Source organism: Corylus avellana, chromosome ca2 (genome assembly GCF_901000735.1).
Source record: "Corylus avellana chromosome ca2, CavTom2PMs-1.0".
Classification (NCBI taxonomy): Eukaryota; Viridiplantae; Streptophyta; class Magnoliopsida; order Fagales; family Betulaceae; genus Corylus; species Corylus avellana.
This window is the reverse complement of record NC_081542.1, coordinates 10,564,710-10,581,325: the sequence shown is the minus strand read 5'-3', so window position 1 is coordinate 10,581,325 and position 16,616 is coordinate 10,564,710. Positions and strand designations below refer to the sequence as shown.

Genomic DNA, 16,616 nt, shown 5'->3' with positions numbered 1-16,616 from the left:
CGCCGCGCGTTGGATGTAAGCGGCCTCGAGCGCGTGGTTAGTGTTGCTGCTGTTGATAGTGGCCTTGCAGTGTATTGGTGGCCTGTAACTGTAAGTTCCAAAAGAGAACGCCATAAGTCTCTCTCTCTCTCTCTCCCCCTCGCTCTCTCTGGGTATTCTGAAGATTTGGTTCCGCCAAAAGTCGAAGGAGCCTAGAGATACAGGTGTCGGAAATAATTTTGATGGTGCAAAATATTCTTGTTGATAATAAACTATATTAATCCGAAAAATAATAATAAAAATAAATAGAAAGCAATTCAATAAAATTATAGTAAAAAATATATCTTACAATGCTATTAAATTATGTAAATTATGTAAGAGGAAAACAGCATTATCTTTAAAAGTTAATTTGTGCTTTATAGAGTATATAACACGGCGTGATCGAATTTCTTAACACATAACCTCTTAGAATTAGACTATAATATCTACTTTTGTAAATGACTTACATTCGAAGGTCAAATAAATGAACAACCATTTGTATGGATTCACCGAAAAAAATAGAAGTGAGAGGTGCTAATGAAAAAAATAAAAAGAGGTGATTACATTTTTTTCAATAAATTACAATGCATTGTTACTTTTTTTTATGAATTGGCAACTTTATTGCTCGACTCTATCAAACTACTATTTTGTTTCCAAAACCTCCCTTCCAGCGGTCAAAGGCATTAGAAGAGACGCTCAACCCGTCATTTGGGGCACATGTGTCATTTTGAAATTTTCTCTTCCACTTTTGCCCTCACCCAAGCTGGACGTCATCTTCCTTCAAGCAGAATTTTTTTTTGTTTCTTCTCAATAAACAGAGAACGACGACAGTTTATTGGTTGTAGATCCCCAAGAGGCGCAGATCAAATTTCAAAAGGGAGCTCTCTCTCTCTCTCTCTTGATATATATATATAGATCTTCCCTTCTTCTTCAAGCATACACGTACAATTCTGAAATTTCTGCAAACCCACCACCATGAACGATGAGCACATAAGCACTAGACCCCTGTTCAGGCCAAAGCCTCACAGAGTCCGAAACTTCAGAGTTAGATTCTTCAACTACACCATCGACGTCACCGTCACCTCCACCCCTTCCGTCGTCCGTTGATGGCTTCAGAAGGCTCTACATCGTTCCCGCCACTGCTGCCTCGTCGTCCAGTGGACCCCATCATCCAACTCCTCCTCCTCCTCGACGACGACAGTTTATGTGGTTCAGCTTTTTTCTTTTTCTCAATCTAAGGTTGTCTATACACGTGGTCCAGCTTGGGTGAGGGCAAAACTGGAAGAGAAAATTTCAAGACAGCATGTGCGCCCCACGTGACGGGTTAACCGTCTTTTTTAACACTTTTAACTGACGGAATGAGAATTTTTAGAAAAAAAAATAATTTAATGAGGTCAGACAATAAGATTCTCAATTCATGAGGAAAAAATAACAATATGTTGTAGTTTCATATAGGAAAAAAGTAATTAACCCAAATAAGAATCCTTTGTGCCTTACGGTTCTCATAGAGAGAGAGAGAGAGAGAGAGAATAGGACAAAGGAAAACCTTTGTTAAAAGGTCAAGTAATAAAGTATGATATTTTGGAAGTCTCCTGATAGGGTGGAAATCCCATGGAGAACAAAGAAAAATAAGTCAATTCTTGTGATTTTCATGCTTCCTATAAAGTCTTAGAGTGCTATAATGAGTTTTTGCTAGTATTCTCCTTTAAAAAAAGCAAAAAGGTTTACAAATGTTTTAGAACACCTCTTATTTTCTTAGTCTTGCATGTTGTTATGGTTTACAATGTTTTTATAAACATATCAAGAGCCTATAATGAGATTTGTTACGTGACAATTTGAAAAAAAAAAAAATGTAGGAACTTTGCATGCATTTTGTACTCTGACCAAAAGTTCGACCTCGAGTCCAAACATTTGACCAAAAGCCAAAACATTCGAATAGTGTCTAAAATTGGTGAAAGTATGGTTTTGTGACCTTTTAACTAGTTTGTTTCTCGGTTAAGACGTTATGTGTTTGCAATAGGTTCTCTAGTACTGCGTGTAACGATATACTATGTTTTGTTATATCAAGAACTTGAAATGTTTTTGAGGATTTGAGCGAACGTGCGAGACAATTGTTTTCCAAAAAAACGTATGATATATCTGCTAACTAACTGAGCACACGTTCTATTGCTCATTTATCACCTTATTTGGTTTTTATTTCATGCACATTATACATTCAGTGCTGTGAATCATCATGGTATAAGCATGCAACCAATTTACCAGAGCAAAGCCATACAGGTTGCTAGCTTCCTTTCAATCATTATAGATTGAAACACAAATGAACATCCACAGGCTCGCTAAATTGTAAGACTATTCAAAATCATATGAATATTCAATGAACGTTATTGTCCATGTCAAAATGAAAACACAGCTTATAGACTTGTGTGTCCAACAAGTTTGTAATGCAAATACCAATTGCAAAAAAAAAAAAATTAACATTGCTTTGCTCCAACTCAAATAAACATTGGATCAATACTGGTACAGATTCTAGAATCAGACATGGTCAGTGTTTCAATTATAAGTTAATTGATAGTTGAATACAAATCGCCCAAGCTAGAGTTAAATGCATTGGCCTCTTGTAGTAGAATATTGTGCAGTGTCAGAATCCAACACAAGTCTAATGCAGATCTTTAACCCATTAAGAGGTGCTCATACTACATTTCAAATCTAATTGGCTTCGGAGGATGCACTTGATACATTTTTTTTTTTTAAAAAAAAAAAAAAAAAAAAAAAAAAAAAAAAAGTGGCAGAAGCAGAAAAAAGGGTAAAAGCAGACAAGCACATGTTCTCTTACAAAATTGCTGCACCTTTTATAACTCATAACAAATATATGTTTACAAAACTGTGCCTCAGTAAAAATTACAGGCAGATCCTATCAACATGCTCCTATCAACTGTGCCTCACTTCACCCTCGAGAATCAACAGAAGATGTTCATCTCCAAAGTAACAAAGAATAAAAAGAAAAACATTGGATTGATACGGCTGAACAAACCCCAAATTCCTTCCCATGACCAAGGAGGAAAACTAGATGGAAACAAAATTCAAGGCAATAAGACAGGGCAAGACAGCCTGAGTGTAGAAAGGTCGAAGCCACAGTTAATTACAGCACCGTCAGAAAACAACCTGGTGAAAATTGATGTACATCCTACACCATGTTAAGCGTCTGAGTCTTGATTCTTTTGAAGCCGCTAGAAAGCACAAGTCATGCAACAGAATGAAATAGATTCTCATCCATAGGTTTCAATCTTACTAACATGAGAACATAGGATACTTACTCTGAACATATTCAAAGAGACCTAAGGTCAAAATACAAATACCTGACCAGGCCTTAACCAAACAAATGTCAACTAAACTTCAAAATATAAATGGAGATTCACATGATTATCATGTTAACCTACTAACTATATAAACGTCTATAACAAGTCATACATAAAGCAAAAGCAAACTGTTCTTACAAAATTGTTTACCTCTTGTGGTAAAATGCACCTAGTTATTGTCATCACTGCTTAATTCAGATTCATCATCTTCATCTCCATAAAGAATTTCATCGACATCCTCATCCTCATCCTCATCTTCACTTTCAATGGTTTGATTATCATGCACCAAAATTTGACTTTTGTTCTGTGAAGCCTTGTCAATCTGTAAAAAGAGTATGAACAATGAAGAATACTAACGACTTCATAAAAGATAATGAGCTTAGCAAGAGGATGCGAAGTTAAAAACCTGTGCCATCACAAGTTGCAAACGACCTGATAATTGTAATAAAGGCTGGATGGCACCACCTCTAGATTTGGTAATCTGGAAGAAGAAAAACACAATTTAAGCATAGTAAATGACAAACAGTGGATAATTGGATAAACAGAGCATGGTAATCTATAAACTAAAGAACTCACATTCATGTATTCATTCCCATTCATTGAGGGTCAAAGGAATATCCCATTTACATCAAATATAATTTTTTTTGGAGGGAAGGAAACCTTTTGACACCTTATAATATTCCTCTTCGGTAAATGTTTCCATCAAATTCAACTTTTGCAATAAGACTGTAGATGCAGTTCTACCTACCTAATTATATAACTAAGTGTCTAAATTTTAAGCACAAGCAAAAGGATGCTATTACAGGTAACATGACAGATCCAAGTTTTCATACTTATAAAGTTAAATAAAAATCTAGCACAATTAAAAAAATTACAACATTTCACCTTGGATAAGGAGTTAAGCATCTGGGTTGTTGGTTCCTGAGACATAACATGATGACCGTGATTCAAAAATATATGATATATCCATGGAAGAACATACTTTCCACTGCATGTCCTGTTGAAGACAACCAAAAATTTCCACTCACTTTTAGTATACACCTTCTATAGAGTTTGCTATTGCAAGTTCTTTATCATAAATACACGATTTTTTTATGAATAAATAGATAATGTCAAAGCACTTTATCATAAATATATGAAAGCAAAATAAACTTCACTTCAGCAATTGTCAGCATAATACCAATAAAAATTCATACACCACATATGTGCAGACAAAAAAAAAAACTGGTATTTAATGCTAAATTAAAAGATAAAGAACAAACCTTGATTGCCACTTGGCCACCAAGACTCGTAGTAACTTGTATGCGTCACTAGGTACCATAGAGAGAACAGATGCCCTTATCTGATAAAGAAAATACATAAAGAGTCAATAACAAGGAGTGATGCTTTTTTGTTTAGGGGGGTAAGGGGAAGAGAGAAGAGAGACAGAGTAGTGCATGTGGTGTATTGGATTTTATTTTGGGCGTGGGGGGACAAAAAAAATCAAACAAACCTTCTTTTGTGGCATATCAGCTTCAAGGTCAATACCCTTGAATGTCGCAGAATTAGCTGTCAACCCTAATGTTAGATCATCTCCACTACTCAGTATCCCTAATGATCTCAGCCGATCCTCCAGGCAAGATATTTCAGTGTCAACTTCTAGTTCTACCATGTCATCTGCACAGAACAGCAGACATATAGGACCAAGCAGGAGCACCATTAAAAACTATCTGCTGTGCTTACTCTTCTAACAGGAAAAGTTGATAAAGCACAAGCATGTAATGACCACAGGCCAGCAAATTTCTATAAATTAATACTAATTTTGGTGTTTCCTTCTCCGAAAAGCATAGCCATATTTGGGCCTAGGGCCACTGGCAGAAGTTAATGTTTTAATTATAGCAACTCTATTCTCAACAAATAGAGTGGATTATGCTTCAACATAGATGGAAACCTCATGAGAAGAAAGTATATAATATACTCTACATCATAATCTGTGAAGTATTTATAAGATTCTATGTATCCAACTCAATTGAAGACCCCAATAGGCACAAAAAAAAGAGGGAGGGGGGGGAGGGGTAGAGAATTGAAATCCAACGACTCTAGTCATTGAAGAAGATCAACGTTCATAATATTGCAAGGGCAAACCCTCATGCAAACATACATAAATTGACAGTACTTCCTTAAGCTACGCAACAGGGCAAACCATATACGACTGCAGACCCATACCAATAGTCATAAATAGTAAAACCCAAACCCATTTCCATGCCCATGTTTTTGTCAGAATAAATTATTTCTGTTGAAAAATTAACCTCATTTTCAACCTACAGCTTACTCTTTTCTGGTGGATATTCCTCCCCTTTTTTTCTGCATAAATCCTTTCCTCCACTTTAACTATAAGGTGTGAGCTTTTTGTTATGCAGAGGGATTTTCGAGTAGGCCCAGTTCCTATATTCAGCCTCTTAAGTGGAAAAGAAGCTGTTCAAATTATTAGAAGAACGAGCAACCCGCACAGAGCTATGAAAATAATGTTTCTACCCCAATGTAAAAATTGAAATATTACAATTCAAATTGTAAACCATATAAAAGAGCATTTGTATAAGGCAAATAAGGCAAGCACAAAATGTTGCAAGATTCCTGAAAGAATATTAGGCATACCTTTCCCCTCCACAGACTCAGCTTGACTCCTGCTATCTCCCAAATCAGCCATTACCTCATCAGCATCAACACTCATTTCTTTATACATTTTCTTTTCCTCATTAGACTCAAAAACCTTTGGAATTGGAAGTAAGGCATCCTCCGCATTTGCACGGTCTAATGCAGTAACTGTTTAATCATCGAAGAGGTTTTTAAGGATCAACACGAGATCAAGAACACAAATAATGAAGAAATTAATATTGAAGTAGACAAATAAAGGGATTATAAGCATCAAACCCAAGCAGACATACTATTATACTCAAAAGAAAATTGGGAAGATACTCGTTACAAAAAGACTTCATCTAGGCTCATTCTCCAACACCAAAAAACAAAGAAAAGCAAAACAAAATACAATCCAAGCATACCTTAGCAATTAAAATCAAAACAAGCCATTGATAGTAGATTTTTGTTCAACTTAGTGGCTCCACTAAAAGAATTTCCATTTGAAACAATACAATCAGAAAAAAATTTGCATGTCATTGTGGAAAAATAAACTATAAGGGGGATCATCTAAAAAGCGTTTGATGAATATTGTCCAACTGAATACATCAAAGCAAGGAAAAAGCCATTCTCCAGGGACTTACTTTATCCATTATATATCTACAATACAAAACTGTTCTATACTTTCTTTCAAGAAGCATGAATCCACCATAAAGTATGCATAATCAATATAAAAAAGAGGCTTCAAAACATTCACCAATGAAATATGGCTTTTCATATCATTTGAAAAGCTTCTAGTGGATGATATTCTCTGACTCGCTTGGTAGGAATGAAGGGTTTTAATGCATCGCAATCCCATAATACATTCAAAGACAAATTGATCAGTGAGCAGAAGATTTTTCATGGTGAAATCATACCTCCATTTTGTAAATCTAGTCCTTTCTTAGATTTGACACGAGATTGACTCATTGGTAGAAGAACCCCATCGTTGGAGATACTTAATTTTACAACTGTGCCAGAATGCACTAAAATTTTCTGAAATGATGGCTTTACTAGCAATCCATAAGCAACAAAGACCCGCCCAGACATAGGTTCACTAATGCCTTGTAATTTTGCAGCAAATATTGTAGGTAATGCAACCTTGGGACTTATAGAGGGAATGTCCTCAGAAGATAACGAGACTTTGGCGGGCTTGGCATTGCGTAATTCCTCAATGTTCTGTCCAAACCAAAGATAACAGACGCCAATTTCCGAAATAGCCAAAACACATAGACCTGAATTGTCAACTTCACCACTATCAATGCACCTGCTATCAAGAAAGACAGCAGGGTGCTCCATTGAAAGAACACAGCTTGATGACTGCTTTTTGCTGCCACTTATCCTCCATACTGCTACATATCTTTCACCCACAGCAGAGGAGAGGATGTACTTCCCATCTTCAGTAAAATTCATACAGCGAACAGCTCCCTATTAATAGTTCAGAAAATTATTTGACCAAGAACAGAAAGTCAAGAAGATAACTAGACATTAAATATTCATTCATTTAAAGAGAAAAGAGAGAAAAAGGTGTTGATACAGAACAAACGTAGAACTGCATAACACTTACAGGATGCCCAGAAAACTTCTGTATCTTTTTGTGATCAGAACAGTTAAAAATCTTCAACTGTGCAGCTGCAGTAGCTAACATCTTCCCATCTGACATGGAGAAATACATCCAAGGTGGAAATATCAGCAAGAGAATAATTACAACAATCATTTATTTCAACTCTGACTCGTGGAAGGTCTTCTTGCTAAGCTACTTCATTTATGTTTAGTATTATAGAATTATATTTTCTTTCTTTTTTTTCAATTTGGCGAGATGCACTTGACATTATACATGTGATCTCATCTAAAAGTAGTTGAACCACAAGCAATGAGCGCTAGCTTAAACAGCACCTCCTCTTATAAAAAAGGGAAAAGGGAGTACTTGCAAATTCAAGACCCACCATGTGCATGTATAACTTACCAAATTGAAAAGAAAAAAGTATCTAAACCATAATCATTTTCTAAATTATGGGAATAAGTGCCCCGTGATTGAATAAGACCTGACCGAATTTTGTTGATAAAATCATCCCTGACTATCAATATGGAATGTCAATTTCACTACAGTCATCTGGAAATTGAGATATAATTTCCAATCTAAGTATCTACTTAACACAGCACCACGTCCTGACTGGAAAACCATATTTTTCCAAATTGAATTCTTTTGTAAGGTAAGAAACTTATCTAGAAATCCAACACTCCTATTAGCACAATGTGTTCATTCACCACCGCTATAAGGCAAGAGTAACACAATAGATGTAGATGATATTTACCTGACGAAACAGACATACAGGATATTGCCTTTGTAGAAGCTCTGAACTTCTGCAACAGGTTTCCTGACAAAGAATCAATTTTGCATATCATACCATCAGCCCCCACAGTGTAAATGCATGAACCATGTGTAGAAGACGAAATGGCACTAACACCCCTGCACATGAGAGAGAGGAAGAGAAGTGGTAGGTCACCCAGCTATAGATTTCAATATTACAACTGTTAAACTAAAATCATTCATTATCAGTCAGTGCAGTAATTAATTACATATTAAAACTTCAAATTGCATGCCATAATTGATTAAAAATAAAATAATTCCTAGCACATAATTAAGATGTTTTCTTGTGCTCCCTGTGAGAATCCTAATCTTTGACAATAAGACTTTTCATAATTCATTATCAACACCATGTTTCTTGCAAACAGTTACAATTGAATTATTATATCTTGAGAGGCTTCAAACCCCATTAGCTTTGGAGATATGCTAATGAGAGTGAGGCTCTATGGTATAAGGTTATCAAAGCTAAATATGAAGATCAGGAGGGTGGTAGGTATTCATTATGAGGTGGGGGTGGGTTCGAAAGTTCGTTTTTGGCATGATATTTGGTGTGAGGACGCCTCTTTGAAGCATGCTTTCCCGTCTTTGTACAGCATAGCCAGACACAAAGAAGCTTGGGTGAAGGATAACTTTATTTGGAGGAATGGGGTTGTCAAATGGAATGTCATTTTTGTGAGGTCCGTTCAGGATTGGGAGATGGATTTGATTTCCTCTTCCTTTGACCGGTTGTACTCGTACAAGATATCCTTAGGTTCTATGGATTGTATTCGATGGTCTTCGTCTAAGAAAGGCAATTTCGAGGTTAAGTCTCTCTTCAAGGCCTTGTCCAAATGTGATCATGAAGTGTTTCCTTGGAAGAGCATTTGGCGTACTAAGGTGCCATTGCGAGTGGCTTTCTTCGGGTGGACCGCGGCCTTAGGCAAAATTTTGACTCACGACACCCTGCGGAAGAGGAACATAGTGGTAGTGGAATGGTGTTGTATGTGCAAGAAGAATGGAGAGTCGGTTGATCATCTTCTTCTCCATTGCGAGATCACAAGCGTGCTTTGGCATACTATTTTTGATCGGTTTGGGCTGCTTTGGGTCATGCCTTATAAGGTGAGGGGCTTGTTCGATTGTTGGTGGTCGGGAGGAAGTTCTCGAAGCGCGGTAGCGTGGAAGATGATCCCTTTGTGTCTTATGTGGTGTATTTGGAATGAAATGAATGCTAGATGCTTTGAGAACTCCACTAGGACTATAGAGGAATTGACTCATTTTTTCTTCTTTACTTTGTATTCCTAGACGGCCGCTTGGCTAGATCCTATAGGAATTAGCTTCTCTGATTTTCTTCTTCATTTTTCTCCCTCTTAGGCGCTATCTTGTATACTTCCCGTGTATGTGGGTTGCGCCCCTCTGCGCTCTTTTATATCATATTTACTTATCAAAAAAAAAAAAAAAGGCTTCAAACCCCATTAAAAGCACCACAGATATCAAGAGTACAGGATGTCTGCCTTGTTTTTCCAGTTATGTCCATACAGTGCTGGTGTCAACAACTGAGCCTGCTGACATCAGCAATAGTTGCAGCTTATGACACAGTCTAGGAGTCTGTCTAGGCCTTGATCAACCTGGGCTAATCAACTATGTTCCTAAGTCTCAAAGTATGTGAAGAGACTAACAAAGGATGATAAATATCAAATAGCATTCAAAAAATGGAACAGAGTTTGCTGTGATACCAGGTTACAACAGTCGAGAGAAGTAAAGAAATTAAGTTAAGAGAGTAGAGAAGATTAAAAAATGAGAGCTACATCCAACAGAGGCCAGCTACATCTCTATGTTATATACATAGGAACTTTGAAGACCAGAGAACCAAAAGTTTCACTACCTGAACAACAACTAAAAATAGTTATGTAACTTTAAGAGAACATATATAACATATGAATTGGTATATCAGATCATTATATAGTGCACATAAAAATTTATCTCCAACGAAAATTTAGATAGTAACACCTCTTTTCACTCTGATCGAAATAAAGCAAAATATTCACTGTGATACATTTCGATAAGCAAACGTCAACAAAAGTTAAGGAATAAAAGAAGGTACTCATCAAGCTGAAGCTTTAAATATTTATCCTGATTACAAGCGACAATTTCCTTACGTTTATGCTCTCTAGACATGTATCTATGCCAATCACACAATACACTGTGAAAGCAGTGAAATCTGATGTATTGTGCAGCATGAAACCAATAAGGTAAGAGACCTGTTTCGCAAGGTAGAGGCTTTTCAAAATGAAATCATTAAGTTAAAATAGTCAAGCGATTGCACCAGCCTCCATCTTGTCCGGCCTAATTTGGAGCAAGCCTTATGAGGGAGAACTAAAAGTAAGTCAATTTCATGTCCCCACTTAATTCAACTATTCATGAATAAAAAAATAAAATAAAATAAAAAATTGAGAACCTTTCTCGATCCATGATTATGTCTTATGAAGACCATAAGGATGCAACTTTATACGAGAAACTCACCCAGGATGGCAGTCATTAACCTTCCATTTCAATTGACCAGCAGAGACATCAAGTGCTAAAACATCACCACTGCCTGTTCCTAAGACTAATAATGAGGACCCAAGCTTCCTTTTCCTCTTTCTCTCCAAAGATAACCACTTCATGCATTTATAATCGACAGAGAGATGTCCTCTTTCGGGTCTCGTAAGTATGTTCGTCTCATCGGTTGTTGTGATGTCTGCAAATTCAGTCTGGATCTGACCCCTCAATGTGTCCCAAATTTTAATTCGGCCATCTCCAGAGCTTATAGCAAAGAAGTCCAAAGAAGGACTAAATGACGTCAACAAATCTCTGATATTTGATGAGCCCATGCTCCTGAAATGTACAGTTAAATTACTTAGTTTACCTTACAATTAGAACTATTAAGGTAGCTTTAAAGCACATAATTCCCTAGCCCTTTTTCCCGTTGTGGCTGCTTAATTTGAAAAAAAAAGGACCAAAAAAAAAAAAAAAGTAAACAGGTTTTGGCCAAATAAATGGAAAGGAAATATAGAAAACTTAGCAACCTTAATCAAACACTAAATTTTTCATTTTCAGTTTAACAAAAACAAAATAAGATCCCACACATTATTCTTTTTTCTTTTCTTGGGGGAGGTGAAGTTGAATTTGCACACATGAGAGACAATATTTTTCAAGATCATTGTTAACTGATAACTAACGGCAACTGTTCTGGAGGGGCAATGATATGCTTAGTAAATAGGAGCTTTCTATAAAGTTTAAACCCTCTTAAAACCCATTTATTCTACATGCACTTCATATTGACAAGCTTCCAAACTAAAATAAAACAAAGGGGTGGTGTTACGAACCCTCTATTTATATTATTATTAAATAATTAATCATTTCCTTACTAGGTTAGGATTTCTTTTCCTAGAAGGATTAGGTTATTAATTCCTATTTCTACTAAGATTAGGTTTATTTTCTATTCTATAAAAAGCAATGTAAGTGCCTTTTAGGCTAATCATCAAATAACAATTTCAATCAATTGCTAATTTAGGGCTGGCAAAATGGGTTCACACAGAGGCGGAATCAGGATTTTATGTGTGGGGGGTCCAAACTTATGTAAATAAATAAACATAGAAATGCATATAGTTTATATATTTCCTAGAATGATACGCAACACAATGTCTAAAGGGCATTTTGGTACTATCCGGACAATATTTATTTAGATGCTTCACTTTGCCATCTCTGATCTCTATCCCTCCCTTTCTCTCTCTCAACAAAATCGGGTAGATAGAAAGAAAGAGAGAAAGAGACAAGAAAGAAAGAGAGTTTAACAGAAAAGCAAGGGATCAAAGCATAAGGATGCTTTTCCCTTCCACTCTCACTCTCTCTCTGGGTACCATAAACCAAAGACTCAGCCTTTTCACACTTCTTTCTCCAGGATGATCTCCCTGAATAGAAGCTCTTTCCTGGTAATATAAACGAGACCCATTTCTCATATTACACTTTCATCCACACCCACTTCACCAAAATCAGAACTGGCCATATTTAGTTTAAAATTAAAAAATATGATATATAAAAGTAGAAAGCCATCTTTAGTAGAAAGCAATCTGCATAAGCTTGTCCTAGGGGTTGCCAAGAAGTAGAAATCAATCTAACTTATGAGTAGAAGCTGTCTTAGGGGTTGCCAAAGTATCAAAGGTAGCATTTTTGGGAGTGATTTAAAAAATTTTGGGTTGCCATGGACCCCCAAACGTAGGTCCGCCCCTGGGTTCACATTTCGGGTTCGTGTCAACCCAGTTAACCCTGTGAACGTTAACCCGAATACGACACATTTATATAAACGGGTTGAACATCCCTACCCGAACAAGCCACATTAAATTAAAGGGTAACACACGACCCAACCCACGACATGTTCGTTCCGGGTTGACACAACCCGACACGATTGACATTTTAGCATGATTAGACCATAAATAATGCTCTTTCTATAGAGATTCCTTTATGTATTTATGACATAGTTTCTATAGAGCAACATGCTCTTTCTGTTTAGAGCTTTTTGGCTCTAGATGTTTCCTTATTCTAAATGAATGAAATGACATTCTCATTTACCAAAAAAAAAAGACCATAAATAATGCAGTGTGCTTTAGGACTCCATCTCTTCATAACTGCCCAAAAAACACACAAGTCTCACATAAAAAGAAAATTCAAGAAACAGAAGAGAATTTCACTAAACAAATTCCATTTTTTTTCCTCCCTCTCGCCACTACCGCGTATCTACCCATTACACGATACATACAATACTCACGCACCGACGGCACCGTACAAATAAGACAACATACTACCCATGAAATATATGGCACCATAACCATTTACACAAAACTGTTGCTACCGATAGACTCACAACCATCTAGTTGAAGAGCTATTACGACAACCCAACCCAATAGACCCACACCCATTATAAAAAATTTCCGATGCCAAAGTGTGTACCTTGCCGTCAGACTGAGGCCGGCGGAGAGACGAACGGAGAGGCGACAGACTGATGGAGAGGCGAGAGGATAGTACGCTTTCAGGCGAGAGGCTGACGGAGAGACGGAGAGGCGAGAGGCGTCTGTGAAGGCGACTGCGAACCGAGTGCGGAGGAGAGACCGAGGGAGAGGAAGACAGAGAGAGAGGCTTAGTGAGAAAAAAGTTGAAAGTGAAAAACTAAACCTATCAACAAAAAAAAAAGTTAAATACTTTATTAGTTTTTTTTTTTTTTTTCTAATTGAATAAGGGAAAAAAAGGCTAAAGGGAAGAACAATTTATTAGTATTGATTTTGCATATATATATATATATATATATATATATATTTTTCGAGTTCATATATAATCATAAATGGTTTTGGACTTACGAAAAAAGACAAACTTAATACCTCCATTAGGTTCTATCACACTCTGTCACATGTGTCATTACATAGAACTGACACGCATCCTAAAAATTAATAATAAAAAACTACACCTAAAAAGATTAAAAATTTATGGCGGTGGCCGGCTTGAGGATGGGCAGGAGGTGCAATACTAGTTTCAGACTTTTAGATGTTGTAGGCTTACGTTGTTTCATGTTAGGTTTTGGATATGTTTTGGTTCAGCTGGCTAACCCTATTTAGATGTTGTAGGCTATCCGTCTCTCATTCTCATATCACTTCACTACAAAAAAAAAAAAAAAAAAAAAAATCAGGGTTTAGGAACATTTTGTAATGTTCACAAAACCACTAGATCCAAAGTCCACACACACACACACATTTGACCATAAAGTTAACCTATATAGTAAGCCCATGACAATTATTTCGCACGTACCGATGTACCATATCATACGATGTAATTAATCTTATCAGTCTTTTACATGCATAATTTTACAAGTCTCATCATTATCTTGTTAATCAACATACGTTTTCGCAAAAGAAAGTTCACAGTAATTCTAAAATGTATTTTATGAGAGTTGCAAAATATGCATGTTTGATATATATATATAATAGACGTGCAATGAGGGAAAAGTAATAACAAGCATCTATGTGAGTTTGTACTCACTTAGGTTGTAAGGCTCCTCCATAAAATTTCCTTGAGACTCCATAACCTCAAATACTGAGAAAAGAACTATTATTAGTTCTAAATCCAACTAGAACGAACCTATAACATGAAAACAGAGGCTATCGAACGACTAGCCAAAGTGGCGTTCCCTAGAACACTTCTGACCGTATGTCCGGGTTCGTGGCCGTACGTCCATCCAAAAGGCTTGTACGTCCGGTCTCGTGGTCGTACGTTTGTCCAGAAGGTAGAACCTCATTTGGTTCAACCGTTCTCCTATCCTCTCAAACTGGTTCTAAAGCTACTAAAAGGATTCCGAGGCTATCTTAAAACAATACCTCCATGCAAAAGGAAATAAGCTCAACAAGAATTAAACGCTAACCCATGTTTAAACAAAGATTAATGGCAACAACATAACTAGAAGCTACAAACTACCAACTAAGCCAACTATGAAAACACTTAAACAACATAACGACTTAGGAATAAACTAAGCTTAAAAGTTTACCTCATTGAAGTGAAACTTCAAAGAATCACCTCTCCTTCTCCAAGAACTCACAAAACTCACAAGAGGGTTTTCTTAGAGCCTGGGGCGTAAATGGGCTTGTGAAACGTTGAGTGTAGGGGGTATTTATAGCGGATGACGCTACCAACTATTCTGAAAAGTAGCAGACGTCCGGGTACTGTTGTGGCGTACGTCCGATACTGTTTACACAGCGATCCAAAGGCTATAGCGTACGTCCAGGTATTACCCAAGGGTATTCCAAAAGTAACATACGTCCGTGTGGTCCCCAACATACGTCCATGTACTATTGGCAGAGTTCGACGTACTATTGTCAGCGTGCATCTGGTGGTCCCCATAAGTACGTCCGATACTGTTTACACAGCGGTCCAAAGGCTGTAGTGTATGTCCAGGTATTACCCAAGGGGTATTCCAAAAGTAACGTACGTCCGTGTGGTCCCCAGCATACGTCCATGTACTATTGGCAGAGTTCGGCGTACTATTGTCAACGTACATCTGGTGGTCCCCATACGTACGTCTTCTACTACAAATAAGAGCGTATGTCCGACAACCCTAGTGTACGTCCGTTCCAAAAGTCTAAATCCCAAAAAACCCCTCTAGCTGTTCATAGTAACCCAAAATCCAAATTAACCTTCTAACTAAGCTACCTAAGCTTAGTTAATTATTTGGATCACTATAGAGTTAGATCGATATTTATTGGATGGGTGTGAAGCAACAACAAAATATTTTGATATTTTAGCTTGGTAGAAGGTTAATGCACCTAAATATTCTATTCTTGCAAGGATAGGTTGTGATGTATTGACCATCCATATTTCTACTATTGCCATTGAGCCTGCCTTTAGCACTGGTGGACGTATATTGGATTCCTTTAGGAGTTCATTGTCTCTATTTACTGTTAAAGCCTTGATTTACACACAAAACTGGATAAATGACCGCATAAGTGATGAAGAGTTAGAGGAGTTTTTGGCAAGCTTTGATCATCTAGATAAATGTTTATAAATTAGTTATTTGCAAATTCACTTCTTTTTTCTTCATTATTTATTAATTTATTTTAGTTATTTATTCATTTAACTTGTTCTATTGTAGATGGGCATCAACCTTCAAATTCAAGGGTTGATTCATCTTTTGCCTAGAGGTTTGTTAGCAATGAAGGTTATCATTTTTGAATTGTCATAATATTTTAATTACAATACAATTATATCAAGCACATTTCACATTTGTACATGATTGTGCCTTAATATTATTATGTTAAGTTTATAAGCTTTCATGTAGTGATCTCCATAGAATTTTGTTAGATGACCAAATGAGAGTATGTTGTGTACAAGGATTGTGAAAATTTTATTTGTATCATATGTTGTGAAGAAGTTAACCCACAAGGATTGTGAAAATTTTATTTGTATGTTGTGTTTAAGTCCTTGTTAAAATATTGGTAAATGTTGTATAACTTGCATTCTTTTTTTTTTTCTTCTATTCGTTTAACTTGGATTCTTAACTTCTTCTTTTTAAGTACAAATTATAAATTTGAGGTCAAATATTTTAGATTTTTTATATGAGCTCCTTTTGGAGCAATTCGGCTCAATGTGGTATATAGTAATCTATATGCTTGTTAGAGTGCACATCTTGATGCCAAAAAGGCACTGAAAATGCGGAAAAAAAAAAA

At 36.5% G+C, this 16,616-nt stretch overlaps 1 protein-coding gene across 3 annotated transcripts; it reads right to left on the bottom strand.

Moving 5' to 3' along the window:
• Positions 1-2,840: 2,840 nt before the first annotated feature.
• Positions 2,841-13,564, bottom strand: LOC132172303 (uncharacterized). 3 transcript variants are annotated; one of them, XM_059583779.1, is made up of 12 exons: positions 13,360-13,564; positions 10,894-11,247; positions 8,342-8,496; positions 7,594-7,682; positions 6,905-7,454; positions 6,009-6,176; positions 4,867-5,030; positions 4,637-4,716; positions 4,260-4,371; positions 3,781-3,855; positions 3,525-3,696; positions 2,841-3,245 (listed from the first exon to the last, which is right to left on the bottom strand). In XM_059583779.1, exons 2-11 carry the CDS (start codon positions 11,241-11,243, stop codon positions 3,544-3,546), a joined length of 1,896 nt encoding a protein of 631 aa, XP_059439762.1. In that variant the 5' UTR covers positions 11,244-11,247; positions 13,360-13,564; the 3' UTR covers positions 2,841-3,245; positions 3,525-3,543. The 3 variants fall into 3 exon arrangements, with proteins under 3 accessions (XP_059439762.1, XP_059439763.1, XP_059439764.1); XM_059583780.1 differs by having other exon boundaries at positions 2,841-3,202; XM_059583781.1 differs by having other exon boundaries at positions 2,841-3,180.
• Between the last annotated feature and the right edge of the window lie 3,052 nt (positions 13,565-16,616).

What these genes read in the sequence shown, in the direction of transcription:
- LOC132172303 (XM_059583779.1), bottom strand. Translation starts at nt 11,243, where the DNA reads ATGGGCTCATCAAATATCAGAGATTTGTTGACGTCATTTAGTCCTTCT. An exon ending in CTGATATGCCACAAAAGAAG is followed by an intron (nt 4,717 to 4,866) that starts GTTTGTTTGATT and finishes TTTCTTTATCAG; the next exon opens with ATAAGGGCATCTGTTCTCTC. An exon ending in TGCTTAACTCCTTATCCAAG is followed by an intron (nt 3,856 to 4,259) that starts GTGAAATGTTGT and finishes TTCTTCTTCCAG; the next exon opens with ATTACCAAATCTAGAGGTGG.